Genomic DNA, 17,722 nt, shown 5'->3' on the forward strand with positions numbered 1-17,722 from the left:
CTCGAAATAGCATTCAAAAGTTGTTAAAATCTGTGTATTGCTGAAAAACTGCGGAGCACATTAAATAAACCAAGTAAACTATTTGGAAAAATATTAAGAACCAGCTATTGGCCGCGACTCCATCTATCATACACTCCACATATCAGGGTCTCAAACTATGTATCTCCATACAAAATTGCGTCTAAATTGGTTAAGCGGTTTAAGGGTACAAAGGTGTCAGACAAATACAGACAGAGTTACTTTCGCATTTATAATATTAATAAAGATAAAACAACGCATTATAAATATTAAAAATACTTATATTTATTAATGATAATTATTATGATTATTATAGTAAACGTTTTAACGTTATGATGAACTTTTCCCGTTCACGATGACGCTGGTTTTCACATTTTCTTGGGATAGCCGTCGGGATTCATTGTCTGCCATCGCCAGAAGTCAGTACCTGCAATTTATATCATAGATATTTTAATGTGCGGTGTTTAGTGGCGCCATCTCTTACCGAGTATGTAAATTACATTAGTAGTAGCTACTCGACAACAGGTGGCACTGTATTAAACACAGTTTAGTGGAAATAAGCATCGGTCGCCGACCGCCGAACTGTTTCACTAGATGCGTTTCTCTATACGGAGGGGCTACTATGAAACACGCAAATCGAAGATCGTATAGCACCGTCCCTTTCACTCGCGTATTAAATGACATAAGCGTCAGTGGGACGGCAACATACGAAGTTCGAGTTTTGCACTTCGTGGTATAGGGCCTGTACCTATCTAGCAAAGTACATAACCATATTGTCAAACGTAAGCTGAACTGCCAAAGACATTTCTAGATAAATTGATCGAAGGACACAGCGTAGATAGATTACGTACACAAGGTGGACCAGGCAGGAGTTAGATGGATGTGGGAGCCGCTAAACCGATAGTTATGGCGTTATTTAGACGTGACTTATGTCCGGCAATAGGCTCTTTTGGCTAGCGATGACAGAGCCGAATTCAGGGGTGGGCATCTGGGACTACAGCCCTGAGGCATCCACAAGCGGGGGGCCCTATAAAAGAAGTTAAAAAAAATATCCAAATTACAATTGTAATTGTAACCGTTATAACGGGTTAGCAACTTTTCCGTTTTTTTTCCAAACAGGCTTTTTCGCATTCGATGCTTCCAGAACTCTAAATCCTGCCCTAGACGGTGACAATGACTGCTAAAGACTTATTTACTCACACATCTCCTCTATAGTATGTTTCGTGACCCAGTGCAGCTCGTTTTTAGCGAGCGTCGCGTCAGCCCACATGGCCGTGATGTCTCCAAGCCGCCTGGCTTCGTACTGGAGCGGAATCTTAGTGCTGGTCACTTTCTCGAATACTTCTACTAGTTCCTTCACTGAGACCCCTCGGCCTGTGCCAAGGTTGTAGACCTGTAGTTAATCGTAAGATTTAGAGTCTGTTTCTCGCACTCATTAATAAATTGTATTTACTTAAGTGACAGATAGATGTGATGCCATCTCTATTTATTCGGACAAAATAAACAGAGTCGGCATCACGGATATTTGCTATATAGAACTTCAATGACTGATGAAACAGAGCTGATATTATTACTACTACTACTATTTTAAAAATATTACGAAATTAAAACTATGTTTTGTAAGTATGGAAGTTAAGCCACAAGAAGACTGTATCTCCATATATATTTTTTATTTACAATGTTTTTCCACTTGTATCTTATTAGAAATCAGTAGATATCTTTAATGTGGTTTAGATTATCGTACAGGATTTTCTTAATACCACACATATTCATACCTTAAGCCCAACATGGTTTTCACTGAGCAGATTCAGGGCTGCCACGTGGCCACTGGCTAGATCCATGACGTGAATATAGTCTCGCACACCTTAACATAAACATAAAGCTAAATTAGAACGACGTGTCAAGCTTAGTCGGGGGTAGGAGCAATTATTCCATTCCACTAGACTGTGTTAGGGGGGCATTGACCTGATGAAAATAACGACGTCCAAATGGACATAAATAATATACATTGTATTTCTGATCAGAAGAAGAGCTTTCTTAGTGTGAGGTATTCACTTATTATAAGTTTGGTTATGTTTTTTCAAGTCATCTTTTGGTGGGGTGCCCAACCCAAAATCCACCAGAAAACATACTAACAGTTGAAGTAAACCTTCATACAACTATCAAGGGTAACTTGATTACGTTTTTCTTCTATTTATTTTTTCCAAAGTACAGTCACCAGCACCAATATGTCAAACAAAGCGTGCATACATATCTGATACGACTCTATTTCCAGAGCCGGTAGGACATGTCAGATATTTTTGCACGCTCCGCTGTGGCAGATATTAATGCAGGTGACTGTACCTACCTACCTAGTTGAGCGGGTATACCAAAATCTCGAAATATGCGGCGTATGTACCTATAATGTTTAATTCCCAATACAATACAATCTCGCACCATGTTATTTTTCTCGCAGACTCGAAAAAAGTTTAGGTACGTATGAGTATAAGACATAAAACCAACCAGATATTCAAATATGTGTTGACGTTGACCTTCTCCTACACTGGCTCAGCTACCCGAAGTGGATTTTAACCTCCGACACCAGTTTCTGGCATTTCTCCCTGAGCTTGGCAACCAAGTGCCAGTCAGGCACTTGTAGGGCCCACAAGTTTTTTTTGGACTTCAAAGATGCAGTGATTCCGAAGCTTTCCAACAGAGCGTCTCCCTCTAAGATATGCTCTTTTAGACTCTTTTTGATCGAAAGATTCTCTTCCATCCCCTCTTACGTAGCCTCGTCGTAGGAGTCTCATACGGGAATGTAATGTCAACGCTGTACAGTAAGAACCATTTGATTCCTAACCCATCGTAGAACGTTCTCACAGTAAATTCCCTTGTCAAGCAATGCGATGTCACTATGACTTTTTCTACGAAAAGGTTCTACAGATGACAAGAAACTAATTTTACATTTACCTGTGCCATCAGGAGTCTGATAGTCGTTCCCGAAAACAGTAAGAACGGGCTTCTTCCCCAAAGCCACTTGTGCCATGAAAGGCATCAGATTTGTGAACTCCTTTGTAGGATCCTCTCCAATCAGGCCAGACGGATGCGCTCCTACCGGATTGAAGTAACGAAGCGATATTATGTTCCATCTCTGTGAAATAAAGATGAATACATTGCTAAATGCTTCTTGGTGGAAGTTGGATATATTTTTGCACAGGCATATCCAGTAGTAAGGCATTCTCCATTCTCTGTTCCTGTAACGTTCCCTATGCTACTCTACTACTCCTATTATTTCAGCAAGTGGTTGGGTTAGTTTGATTAAATACCCTTGTATTTAAATGTACGTAGCTAAGTTCAAAGTATGCGGCGTTTTCGATTAAAAATCTTTAACCTTCTAAACTTCTGCTCAAATATTCCTTAATCATTTTAAAACGCATCCTTATCTTGATTTGATTTTTTATCTTGATTTTCCCTAAATCCAGCAGATAATCTCAGGCGCGGATCCAGCCCTCAAAAAAGATTTTGGGCACAACCACTCAAAAATCGGCCAAGTGTGAGTCGAAGTACGAACTCGCTTATGAGGTGCTTATGAGTAATCATGCATGACTCAGGAACAATTTTTGAATTTGATTATATCCTTTTTTTCGCGCATTAATAGATTAGCCAATCGATTTCAAAGACCATGAAATTGTGTTATCACAAGTCTATTAGGGCTGTGGGCATGCCCATCGTGCCCACTACGATGGATCCGCCCTTGGATAATCCTGCATTGCATTAAACCTTTTGGTTTTTTATGAAGTAAGTAGTCAAAGTTCAAGTTAAAACACCCGTAACGGTAAAAAGGCCAACTATCATTCAGCGAGGAGTAATGTCATTGCACTTACCATGTTATAGAGCTTACCGTTATAAAGAATTTCTAAACACGCGTGTTATGCAAGCTGTAATATACCTACCAATAATATGAAATGGAAATTCTTCCAACTAAGCTATTGTTGTACAGTCAAGGGCATAAATATATATACGTTCCCAAGGCGTCAAAAACACCTGTACAGTTGATTAGCCAGAAATATCTGTACGGTAATCCGGCCAAAAAACATGTGATCATTTAGTTAGTCAAAAAGATCTAAACATTTACATGGCCATAAATAAATGTACAATGTCAGTCAAATATATGAAGGCAAATAGGAGGCCATAAATATCTATACACGCAACTCTCACATATATAAGAACAAACCCAAGCCAAAATATCTATACAGTCAAGGCCAATAATATCTACACAGTCAAAAATATCTATACAACAAACAAACAAGATTGCTAATTTTGAATTATGACAATCACCGAAAAGAGCACCGTTCTGTCATGATCGCTTTGTCCTTTTCATTTTGATCGTGACGTCATTGACGTGTCATTTGTGTTTCCTTTCACCCTATTATTTTAGATTCTGCTTTACAGCTATATACCATACAAGATTGCAAGATAGGCAAGAAAATAGGGCAAAAATATCTATACACTTAGTACCTTGTCACTTTAACCACTGTGACAGTTCATATATGGCAGTTCAAATATGACGAAAATAGACAAGGTACTAAAGTGTACACATATTTTTACATAATTTTTGCACATAAATTTTAAAATAGGTGTCGACCTAAGTACCTAATTTAGGTCACTTTTAGAAGCCTTTTCAAAAATTAATTTATACTTGTAATGAATCGTTGACGTATAGCCGGGCATGTGCACACCGGAGTTTATTTTTGATACCTCTACTTATGAAAAAATAAAACAAATTAAGCACTAAAAAGTAACATTTTTTTATTTGAAAAACTTAGGTAAATTACTTTGATCATAAAAAAAAGGCTACACATTTTTTTATATTTAAATTACCCCCGTTCATCATAAAAAAATCCATATTTTCTTCATATTAACAACCTAATATTTTGTATACCCTCCATCTGCATCTTTCACCGCTTGCAAACGGTCTTTCAGGTCGTCCTTTGGATGCATGATTCCTTACATTTCCTTCTTCTCTATACCTTTTCACCCATAAATGTACAGTACTCTTCTAAAACAAATAAAAGTAACAATAAGTCAATGAATACCAGTTTGCTACAAAAGGGGTATTAAAAAAACATTCGGATCACTCAATGTATGATTCGCCGCACTCACCATTACACCCAATTCCTCAGCAATTTGTGATATGGGAATTCTGTCTTCCCACATCATTACGATGCGGTGTTTTACATGGTCTGAAACCCTGTACATCATTTTTAAATATTTTCGATAATATCAATGTGTACCGATATCCAGAATAGCATTAAATTATGTTGTTGTTTCTTTAAAAAAATATGGCTCTGTCCATCAGAGGACAATTTTGCCAGTGTCTAGTAGTTTTTGCCGTTGTACGGTAAAAAAATTCTAGAAAACGAAATATGAGAGGTAATGGTGGATGAACGATCCAGAATAGCATTAAATTAGATCATTACACATAACACAAATCAAATTGACGCATATCAATGGCAAACTTGACATTCGAATACATTATTATCATTAAGTAGGTACGAGTACTAAGTGGCCAGTATTTATAGAGCTGATAGAAACCTTTTTAAAATAGTTTTAATGTGAATGATACTTCGAATTATGTGTACATATTAATGCCCTTGACTGTATAGATATTTTTGGCTTGGGCTTTGTTTTTATGTATCTGAGAGTTGCGTGTATAGATATTTATGGCCTCCTATTTGCCTACATATATTTGACTGACATTGTACATTTATTTATGGTCATGTAAATGTCTACATCTTTTTGACTAATTAAATGATCACATATTTTTTGGCCGGATTACCGTACAGATATTTCTGGCTAATCAACTGTACAGGTATTTTTGAAGCCTTGGGAACGTATATATATTTATGCCCTTGACTGTACCTTGTCAGCTATGCTTAGATCCTTTAGCATCTCCTCGATAAAATACTTGGTCCTTCCATATACGTTGGTTATATTTCCTGTAGGATGGTCTTCGGTGATCGGCAGATGTTTCGGCTCTCCATACACGGTGCATGACGACGAAAATACCATTTGGAAGCAGTTGTGGGAACGCATTATCTAAAAAATATTGTAGCAGTTACGAATATGGTAAATAATGGCCATAACTCGATAATTGTAACTTCACGGCCATGTCATTGCGATTACATCATTGACTTTGACTTTTAAAGATTATGGAAGAACTATGCAATGCTATGCATGACGTAGACAAACGACAGCAAATTATGCGTATAATTATGGTGTTATGCGTACAGTTGCTATTATAAACTTAGAACAGAAGTAGATCACTGTATGACAAGATATATTTTCAACTAGCTTTTGCGCGAGACTTCTTCTCTCAATAATTCGTTTCTCATCATCCTGCAGAAACTCTTTGTGATAATCCAGGATAAAAACTATATTTTGTGTTTCAAACTACCTCCATACTAATCGGTTCAGCAGTTGAAGCGTTAAGGGGGTTAAGGCAGACAGACTACTTTCATATTTAAATTATTAGCTATGATATTAGTAAGGAATAATAAGAATAAGTAAGAAGGTAAGGATTGCACATTTTATAATCGCTCTCGGTCAGCAGGGTCTCGAAGTTCGTGTCGTGCGGTCCCTCTGACACTTATACTATTTAATACGAGAGCGAGAGGAACGGTACGATACGAACTTCGAGTTTCGAGTTTCGTAGTAGCCCTGCAGGCTAGCTATTTGAGTGTCATGTGTGGATGGATGTACAAAGTTGTTAAGCATGTGTTTTATCCGGATTACGGAAGAACGGTTATCCATCGCACAAGGTAATATTTTAAGGGCTTTGAGACTTGTTTGAGGATCTGTTCCCCAGTAAGTAGGTGCAGTTCCATTTTCGGTTCTAGAAAAAAGTTGTACATTCCTACAAGCAATAGAACTAGAGAGTCCAGGGATATTTCTCTTTGCGTTTTTATAAACGAACCTCGAGTAAATTGAGCATGCCGAGCAAGTTGTTCTGGTAGTACAGCAGAGGCTGCTGCATGGACTCGCCGACTGCTTTTAGCGCCGCGAAGTGAATCACGCAGTCTATCGGGTGCTGGAAAACAATTTGATAATTTAGAGATAGGCAAAGATGGAGACGACAAGAAGATAGAGTTTAAATTCGGTTAATTGTCTTAGCTGAAAGTATACGCAGATGAGTTCGGCAAAGCCGGTGTAGCGTCGCGTTCTGTATCAATTCGCTAACTGTAGCAGCAGCAGGATTGGAAGTCAGGATATTATTGTCTTAGGCTAGTATACATATTACCACGAGTATGAAAGTGTATTCAAGTTTCTCCAAAATTCCTCAACTACACTGTCTATAGATTTTGCCTTTGCCCAGACGCACACATTTTTATGAAAAAACGATAGGTACCAAAAATACGTCATCATAATAATAATAGACTACTCTAAGTAGGCAAACATGAGTACACGATCGCCACTCCGTTGAAATTATAAATAAAATTAATAATAACGGCATGGAATCATATGATAGTACTATTAGTTATTCTGTGATAGAATCTTGTTTCTCTAGACTCAGACATAAGACAATTTTAAATTAACTTTCGTACTAAAATTATTTGCCGGTAGGTAATTAATCTCAAATAGACATCGACAACCCTAAGCGTCCGCGCCGGAGTAGGCAGCTAAGTCTGCTAAAGGGTCGGAGTTTACATACTTCTTTTATTTTACTATGTCTAAGTACAACTATAACTGTGTAGTTAACGGCAGAACTTAGTCAATAGTACCTACTTCTCCTACTTCCCCACCGTTATTGTTCGCTCGTATCATCATTATGTGCCATTAGTTGTGCACAGCAAAAGGATGGACACTAAGGTACCATCAGCCAAATAAGTGGTCTATCAATTTTTAAACAAGTTCCTCTTAAATGAATATGTCGCTAAAGTCGAACTTTCAAGTCGACAAACACGTTTATAGGCATTATTGTTTTATGACATGCAAACAATTATCAACTTTAGGGTGGTAGACCATATATTTGGCTGATGATAGCAAACGCGTTCGAATCTTGATTTAGACGTTACAAGGGATAACCCTATCCCTACGGGTTTCCTTATTCATTGTGGGGTGTACAATGTATACCTACCTCAATTCACGTTATTTCTCGCACCGTTTAAATGAGACTAGGGAGGGAGTTAGAAGTATCATCTAGAGCTAGGCATACCTTGTCAAAAATATCTCCAATCTGCGATTTGTTCAGCAGATCAGCTTTATAGAAAGTGACCTTCTTCCCCGTGATCTCCTCGACTCTTCTGAGTGCCGGGGACCCCTCGTCGTCTCCGACCGCGTTCGCGAAGTTGTCAATAGCCACGACCTCGTGTCCGGCGTTCACTAAGTCCACTACGCAGTGGCTACCGATGTAGCCAGCTCCGCCGGTCACCAATATAGTCTTGAAACGTGGCATCATGCCTGTTTGTACTGAAAAGAATAGACCAGGAATTTAGTTTAACAGAGCAATAGGACTGGGCCGGGTTAACTACGGCCCAAGCCTTCTCATTCTGAGAGGAGGCCTGTGCCCAGCATTGGGACGTATATAGTAATCCGGGCGGACCTTGCACAAGGTCCTACCACCTGCAAATAGGCTATGTAAGGACGTAATGATGATGATGATAAAGGGATGTCTTCTGCGGTCGAATGTAAAAATATATACTTATCCAACGCTTCAAAAATATCAACCACAGACTCTTATTGCGACCTAATAAGGCCGTGGTAATATACTTTTAAAGCAACAAATAATAATAATATGAATAATGTTCAGGCAATAAAGTCCTGGCATATTTTTGGCACTTTAAACGTACGTATATTTTTGTTGCTGACTGTACCTACATACTTTTTCATTTGACCATACATATATCGCTTCAGCCTAGAAGTTACTATGCGCTTCTATTGTGTGATATTTGATATTCCACTAAGGTTATCATAACCATATTGGGTGCCTATGTGTGAATATCCTGCGGCGCTCCTTGGCTAACAATTTTTTGTCATATTGTTTGTGTGGGCGGTCGGCTTACGGTTCCCTAGGACCCTTCGCCCAGTTACCATGAACTACTGCACCCCACTGTACGGGAAAAGACAGCATTGTAGATACAATGCCGCTGAAAAACTCCAACAGAATCTAAGAAATATTGAAGGTTAGCGGGGAGAATGATTCAATTTATAATCTTACTTGCTGTTTTTTTTTTATTCGACTGATTGGCAAACGGGCAAGTGGGTCTCCTGATGGCGACTCCGTCCACGTATAATTCGTTTATCGCTTCCCGCGAGAATTATGCAATTTTCCGGAATAAAAACTATCCTATGTCCTTCCTCGAAACTTGAACTAAATCTTTATACGGAATTTAATCTAAATCGGTTATATATGCCCGGTTCACATTATTCCAGTAAAATCGTGCCAGTAGCGATACATTGCGGGGACACAATCCAAACGAGTTACACAAGATCGATCGAGCACCGCAGTGTCATGCTACTGGAACGATTTTACTGGAATAATGTGAACCGGGCATATATCGTGTGTATCGGGTATATATATGTTCCAACTTACTTGAGGCGTCCCTAATTTTATTTTATTTATTATTGTTGTCGTTATTGAATTTATTGCTACTCTTTTATTTTATTTTTAAATCCTCTTGTACAAATTTCCACGCATATACAGTGGTGGTCATGTAATTAAGAACGATTTGAAGTTCCAGATTATTTTTAACTAAATCATGTCATGTGTAGTCGTGGTTCCTTCTTAGAAGTAACTAGTTACGTTATGAAATAGCCACATGAATAGAGCAAACGGGATTAAGGATAAATAATAAAATTGCTGACATTTTTTACAAATTTTGTTTTTATTCTCTTTAGTAACAAATTAAAATAGTAATGAAGCTGGACAAATAATTAAGAACGATTTATTGAACTGCTCGAAAGTTTTTTTATTTGAAACTTAGATTAACTAAATCACACTAACGTGAAGTTTGTACACAAAAAAAAGCAATTTAATACATTTTAACTAAAATTAATAGTTAGTAGCATGTCCACGGCTTTTTATTACTGCCTTACACCGGCGAGGCAAGAGAGATAGAGCTCCATTCTTCTAAGAATACGTCATACAGTTCTCTTAAATTGCCACACTGTCGATTTGAAACCTTTTTCTTGACTTCGCACCAAAGATGCTCTATTGAGTTAAGATCGGGGCTGTTGGCTGGCCAATCTAAGACAGAAACTGATTGCGATGTGAGGAATTCCTTAACGGTACGTGCAGTATGCTTGGGATCATTGTCATGCTGGAATGTCCAAATAACCGGAAGCACGCCTTCAGCATATGGTAACATTGTTTCTTTCAGTATGTTTTTGTATTGAAATTGATCCATGTTTCCTTCTATCAGCCTAACAGGTCCAACACCATGTCCAGAAAACATCCCCAAATTTTTACATTTCTCCCGCCATGCTTTAAAGTCACTTTTGTGTACTTTGGGTCGAATGCTTTATTTGGAAGCCGTCTTACATATCGTTTGCCATCAGAACATACCCTATTTATTTTCGTCTCGTCAGAAAAAAGAACGTTTTTCCACTGTCTGACTGTCCAGTTTTCATATCTTCTTGCAAATGCAAGCCGGGCTTGCCTATGACACCGTTTCATCATAGGCACCTTCCTTGCTATCCTTCCGTGCATCTTTTCTTCTACCAAACGCCTTCGAATAATGCGTGCCGAGATTGCTGAAGGGTTGTTTTCGCCAAAATATTTTTTTTCTTAACTTATTAGACGGTATTAGACCCTTTAAAAGGATTTTGTTTTGCCAAACGAACGATATTTCGATCATCTCGACGAGATGACTTTCTTTGTCTAGGTACACGCGGAACATTTGAAGTAGTTTGATACGTGGCAAAATGCTTTATGGCGTGGAAAACCATAGTTTTTGAACATTGCAGATGATCGGCTATGTGTTTATACGACCAATTCTTGTCGCGAAGTTTAGTATTACTTCTCTTGTAGATTTATCACAACTTTAATTTTTCCCCATTGTTTTTATATGAAGCAATCGCCTTTAAGACTTTTACGGCACTAAATGGCGCCAAAATTATTCGAATAATAACCTAAAACCACAAAGTGGCCGTCCGTTCTCTATATAAATTTGAATAAAAAATAAACTATTCAGCGTTCTTAATTATATGACCAGCCAGTAAGTAGTAATACTAGGTTTAGATGTAATGTATAAAGTTTATATATTTATTTTTTAGCCAATTATATGTATAATGAATTTACCGCTAGTACGGAATTGTTTTACGATACCGAGAGAAGTACAAAAATATACATGCTGTTAGTAACACTTGTCAGTTTGAAAAATCTTCTCTATAAAAAATCGTTCTTAATTATATGACCACAACTGTATATGTATATAGGTATTTAATAATTCTTATATTTGTCATGATTTATAAATATATAATATAATATATAGTTTTTTCTTTTCCCGCAATAATTACGCGTTCGGTAACGTGGGTGCACACTCACCGGGGTTCAGCTGAAAACCAGCGCTGCAGCTCTGGTTACAGGGCTACGGCATATGCTGAGCTGAGTCCTTTTGGCATCACACTACAGCACAATATCTCTTATTTTCTTCTCTTTTCCTATTTATGCTTTTACCGTGATTTTGTGTGATGTAGTGTGTTTTTCTTGTCAATAAATGTTGTGAGTTTGAGTTTGAGTTTGAGTTTATATAACCGATTTAGATTAAATTCCGTATACAGATATAGTTCAAGATTCGAGGAAGGACATAGGATATTTGATGACGAGATTGCGCTGAGTTTATCATGTTGGTCGGCGTCCTTACTCGGTATGGGTAACGGCAGAATACCAGCGCTGCGGCTTACCGCAGCACAATGCTGAGCCAGCGCCTGTTCTTCAGTGCATCACATGGCTTCTCATTTATGTGTCTGATCTGTTTAATTGTTATTTAATTTATGTTTTTATTTAATTGTTAGTTTTATTACTCTATAGCTACTAAGCCATGTCTTTGTTTTGAAGAATAAAGATTATATCTATCTATCTAACCGGGCGTTACTGATGTTTGACCGATAATTGACTATTATGCCCGGTTCACATTATTCCAGTAAAACCGTTCCAGTAGCATGACACTGCGGTGCTCGATCGATCTTGTGTACCTAACTCGTTTGGATTGTGACCCCGCAATGTATCGCTACCTACTGACACCATTTTACTGGTATAATGTGAACCGGGCATTAGCCATTGAAACTGATTTCTTTGCAATTCATTTTGCATTCGAACAATATCCCATAACATACTTAGACTTAGTGACCTTGGTCCATCACGTATCAAACAATTAAACAGGAAGGCACGACCCATACACATAGAGCACTTAAAGCGTACATGAAGGTTTACGAGGCACGCTATTTGATGATGGATGATTAATAGATAAGCATGATTTAAGTAGGTACAGACAGTTATCATCAATCATCATCATGTCAGCCGAAAGACGTCCACTGCCTGGACATAGGCCTCCCCCAAGGCTCTCCACTCAGACCGGTCATGTGCTTTCCGCATCCACCGCGATCCCGCGATCTTAACCAAGTCATCGCTCCATCTTGTTGGAGGCCTACCGACAGCTCGTCTCCCCATCGGCCATCAGTCCTGCGAGCAACGTGCCCCGCCCACTGCCACTTTAGTTTCGCAATTCTTCGGGGTACAGACAGTAATCTGCGTTAATATCTGCAGGGCTACTACGAAATTCGAAGCTATCTTTAATACGAGCGAGAAGGACGGTACGATACGAACTTCGAGTTTCGTAGTAGCACTGCTGGCGCAGCGCAATATCTGGCTCGTACCGGCCGTAGAAATAGAGTCGTATCAGATATTTATGCACACTTTGTTGTGTCAGATATTAGTGCTGCTGGCTGTACTGCTTTTAATAAACACTAAGTTGTTAATCGTCTGATTGACGTATGTTGTACGGTCACGATCTTTAATTTGTGATGATTATTCTTTATACTCGTAATATATAAGATTCTCGGGTCAAAAATGTTTATGATTTTTATGATTTTTTTTTGTGTATATTTGGTAGTCTGAGAATAGGATGTAAATTATTTTTCTTACTTCTACGCTAACGGAGTTGCGAGCAACAGCTAATGTTTCAAAATAATCCTTTGAATTATCACAGCTAGACAGATGACAGCTATTCGATCCTGAATGTGTCTCAAACTTAAGTTTGTACCTATATGAGTAAGTTCGCGTGGAATTGTGGCTCGGCGAGGTTTTTCGCTGATGTGTGTAACATCGATTTTCGAATTTTGTACTCAGTAATCCCCTGGTCTAAGCCGCGGACAAACTCAACGGACTTTTTCACTACCCTAAAAAAGCTTTTCAATTTATTCCTAGCTTGTAGCTTCAACTTGAAAAAAAAACAAAGCACTATCTTCCAATGAAGTCCTAGCACATTAGGTTCTGTGGCATACTCAAATCACATAATATATCTATTCTCTTTCTCACCATACGAGTGTAAAAGGGACGGGTTGCGATGAACGATAGCGTGCTTGCTAAGCTATTACCCTTACCCTGCTATTAGCGGTGGCTTGCTAAATGAGGCTTGCACAACTTGCCGAGAAGTTGTTTGAACTTGAGTTGAACTACTATAGCGATGTCGCGTAGCTATTTTACACGGGCTTTTGTTTTAAAAAGTTTTTTATGGTTTTTTTTCAGTTATAGTATGTATGTATGTAAACTCTTTATTCTACAAAAGAACATTTGTTAAAAGAAAATTAACAAAATACAATTGACAAACTTGAGATACTTGTACAAAGGCGGACTTATCCCTTTAAGGGATCTCTACCAGTCAACCTTTGAGTGGATAAGAGGAGCAATACGTTAGGGTCCAAATTCAAATTATATTATCCAAATTCGAATTTCTCCCATTTCCTGTGGTTCGGTCGTGGTCAAATTGATATGAAAAAGTACGTTTATGTAAACAACTTCGTATGTCATGTGAATTTGCATGGTATGCCATGCCGTTAGATAAATAATATAGGTACCCGTATAGATCAGACTGCGCTAAACACATATACAAAAAAAATACATAGATTAAAGTAATTAATTAATAACGGTTTAAAGGCACAGTTATAAATCAACAGTAGGTAGGTATGCAAATTGCGAAGACGAACGCATTAGATTTGGAGCAATTAATACATAGGTACAAATTCGAATACTCAATGCAACACATCATTTCTTTAGCAGAAGATTTTAGACATAGCTTTAAAGGATAATTTAGGGTCTACTATCCAACCGTGCAATGGTGGGTCACTGTGGAACCTCTTAATTTCAAGGAAAATCGCCGTCGCATTGCCTGATAAGGAAAATAATTATAGCACTTACCTACTGCTAAAATGTTCTATCTACGGTAGATCAGGAATCAAATAAATCGACTGTGCATAATCTACTTCTAAAAGAAGAATAACACGGGTTTGTTTTTATAATATAGTTACAATTACAACTCACTTACCTAATTTTTTAAAATCCTCTATTTATGTCTGTCGAGGTACCTACCTACTTCACTAGTACTAACCACAAAATACTACTGACCTTAATTCCTTTACATTAAAGTATTTAAAGGCTTAACTAAATCTGATTTAACAAAGTATTTGCTTTTGATAATCTCTATCTTTTTAAATCACGACACTCTAGATTAGATTCTAGTTATGTTTTATCAGTAGAAACAATTTTGCGAATAGGTTGTAAAACTTCGCATAGCATAAATGCGATCTTTTCCTTGTTTTATTTCTTTTTAGGGTTCCGTATATCAATCGGGATAATAGAACCCTTAGGATCACTTTGCTGTCTGTCCTTCCGTCTGTATTCCGTATGTGTTGTATTTTTATGGTGTACTGCCGTTTCGGCAAAACCAAATTAATAATATGCTAACATATTATTAACATTTCGCATTTTATTAATTTGGTCAAATTATCATTTGGCATAATTTTACATTGTCAAGTTTTATTATGACAAATAAAAGTTACAAGCCTATATTCCAAAAAACTTATAACACCCCTCCTCGTTTTGCGACGGGGGTTAAAAAATGTTTGTTCAAAATGACACTTCGCACACGAACGAACCACAGAAACGAAATGCTACCAGAAAAGTAAGTTAGGTTAGGTTAGAACTGTGGCCCCCACAGAAACGAACTGCTATCAGAAAAGTAGGTTAGGTTAGGTTAGAACTGCGTCCCCCACAGAAACGAACTGCTATCAGAAAAGTATGTTATAATGCCATGCAATATTTTGGGAATGTTGCTTTATGCCAAACGATACATTTGAATAAATAATACTTGGTAATATGAAACGGCATTTTACGGCATGTAGTAGTTCGGCACCAACTCCAATAATTAACTTTTTTCACGTTTTGTTCCTTCGGATACGGTTCAACCACCTCGCCTCGATGTTATGTTATGACTAAAGTCATAGTTTTTTTTACAAAAAGGCGCCTTGTTGTGTTGTAATATTTATGACGTTTTTACAGCAGTTGACATTTACGAGTAGATACAACATGTTGTAAATAATACTTCTTATTTTACTTCAGAGTTCATCATCATCAAGTTAAGTAGATACGTAAAAATTTTCGATTTAGAGATCGTTTACAGAATAAACTTTACAAATTAAAGCTTTAAGGTGCTAAGTTTTGCTAGAGTAAACTGTCAAAAAATGCTAAAAATAGACATAAGGGAAATTATCACGTCTAAGTAGGCTTTTAAAGTGGACGAGTTAGTTGATCAAAATTGAATATCGAATATTTGTATCATCTTATGTGTCTTAATACGGAACCCATTGCGTGTGACCCGACGCACTTGGCCGATTTTTAGGTTACGAGTAGACATGACTTTAAGCGTTTGCAAAAATGTAATTAGTACTTTTAGATTTTAGCGCAATTAAGCGCAAGTAACTAATATAATGTCTCGCTTTTAAACAGAGGAGACGTAAACTGTAGGTATGATTATTTAATTGAATCCAATTTATTACTGGTATCAATCAGTGCATATTCGTAGGTAGGTAGACTCAAGCAAGATTATCATTTATCATCTCACAAGTTTCTACTCCAAGCAATGTAATTTTCTTACGAGAAAAACTGCAAAAATGTCTTAAAAAATAGTGTTTACTCTTTTAAAGTCCAATTAAATGGCTGTTTAGCGCAGTTCTTCTTAAAATTCTTAAATTAATATTGATCACATTCTAACAATGACCGGTCCTACAGGGTTAACATTTGGTTTCAGTTAAGGACACCTTATATAAATAGCTATAGTCTGTCTGGTTTGTAAAATAATTATGGCATTAGCAGATGTGCTTCTGGGAAACATATAAGGATGAAATGAATGAGTGATTCATGGTACTAAGAAAGGACCGGTTTACCCACTTAGTATGCACGGATGTACTATAACGACACCGAAGATAATTTAACTCAGTTGATTAGCCGACCTTCTGTTTTTTCTAATTCCTCCGGTTTTTTAAGTAACTTCTCGTTATCCTACTTATAATCGATATTTATTTAGAAAACAGAGCAAGTTGAGTTATTACTTTTTTATCTGTACCTACCTACTCACGAAACTAATATTTGTAGTATCTTAGACTTCGCCTGAGGACAACAGTCTAGGTTCCTAACGATGCTAATAAAAAATAACTAAATAAAAACCTTTTACTTATGCTTCATGTAGTCAGTAAAGATTGAGTAAAAACATGAAAGCCCCTATTTATCTCATAAATAATGTCAATCGCGTGCATCGAACTTAGAAAACAGTAAAACAACTCTTCACATTCGCTTTCACAGGCTACTTCAAAAATACTCACGTAGATTCTTTATGCACATAAACTTAAAAATAAAACACTACACGCACTGGCACGGAATAATGAATAAGGTTACTTTTAAAAAACTTTTGATTTTGGAACGCGTTCGGGTCGGAACCACGCGCGCGCGCATCTAACGTGCCGGCTCACACGTCACTGTTCATTGCAAACTTGGTTACCCATCACACGGGTGTTGCTTGCGATGCGAATTCGTCCAACTAAAAACTAAAGCCAAGAAAAATTCAAGTTGCATTAGGTACCTACATAGAGAGGCTGTGAACAGGAATTTAAAGTGGGCAATCGACCGCTACAATGTTCGTATCTATTAAACGCAACTTGTACGATTTTTCTCTCTAAGACCAGATTCATAGTCTGTAGAAGTCTTCAACCCTCTGTGATGCCCTCTCCGTTTGTTTTGTGGGAATAAACAAGGAATAAACAGAGCCGGCATCACATTTATCTGACTTATAAAAATCAATGAGCGGTGAAACAGTCTCTCAGGCTCAGAACTTAGATATTTAGAAGAAACTACTGATTGCGTAACAAGAGGATTGAGGTGAGGATGCTACCTCCGTATTTTATTAAAATATAATTTTAATATTCCTAACTGGAAGAGTTTGCGACCCTGGCCTGGGAAGAACACATGCTACTTTGCATCCTGCAAAATTTTATAGTTCCTGCGTTAAAGCGATAAACAAATTCTGCGCAGACGGAGTCGCGGGCAATACCTAGTTTATAATAGCTATATGACATTTGGCGATCTCCCTCTCTTTTCCTAATGAATTTTTAATTAAATTAAGTCAAGTTTTACCTTATTTAATACCTACCATTAAAAAGTTTACTAATTTTAAAT

At 37.5% G+C, this 17,722-nt stretch overlaps 1 protein-coding gene across 1 annotated transcript; it reads right to left on the minus strand.

Moving 5' to 3' along the window:
• Window positions 1–278: 278 nt before the first annotated feature.
• LOC141435179 (UDP-glucose 4-epimerase-like) lies at window positions 279–17,057 on the minus strand. The gene is given in 9 exon segments (XM_074097782.1): window positions 279–395; window positions 398–445; window positions 1,219–1,411; window positions 1,794–1,882; window positions 2,968–3,148; window positions 5,920–6,096; window positions 6,974–7,087; window positions 8,213–8,466; window positions 16,873–17,057. Coding segments are annotated over 9 exon segments (1,122 nt in total). The 5' UTR covers window positions 16,892–17,057; the 3' UTR covers window positions 279–348.
• Window positions 17,058–17,722: the final 665 nt, after the last annotated feature.

The sequence above is a fragment of the Choristoneura fumiferana genome, chromosome 14 (genome assembly GCF_025370935.1).
Source record: "Choristoneura fumiferana chromosome 14, NRCan_CFum_1, whole genome shotgun sequence".
Lineage (NCBI taxonomy): Eukaryota > Metazoa > Arthropoda > Insecta > Lepidoptera > Tortricidae > Choristoneura > Choristoneura fumiferana.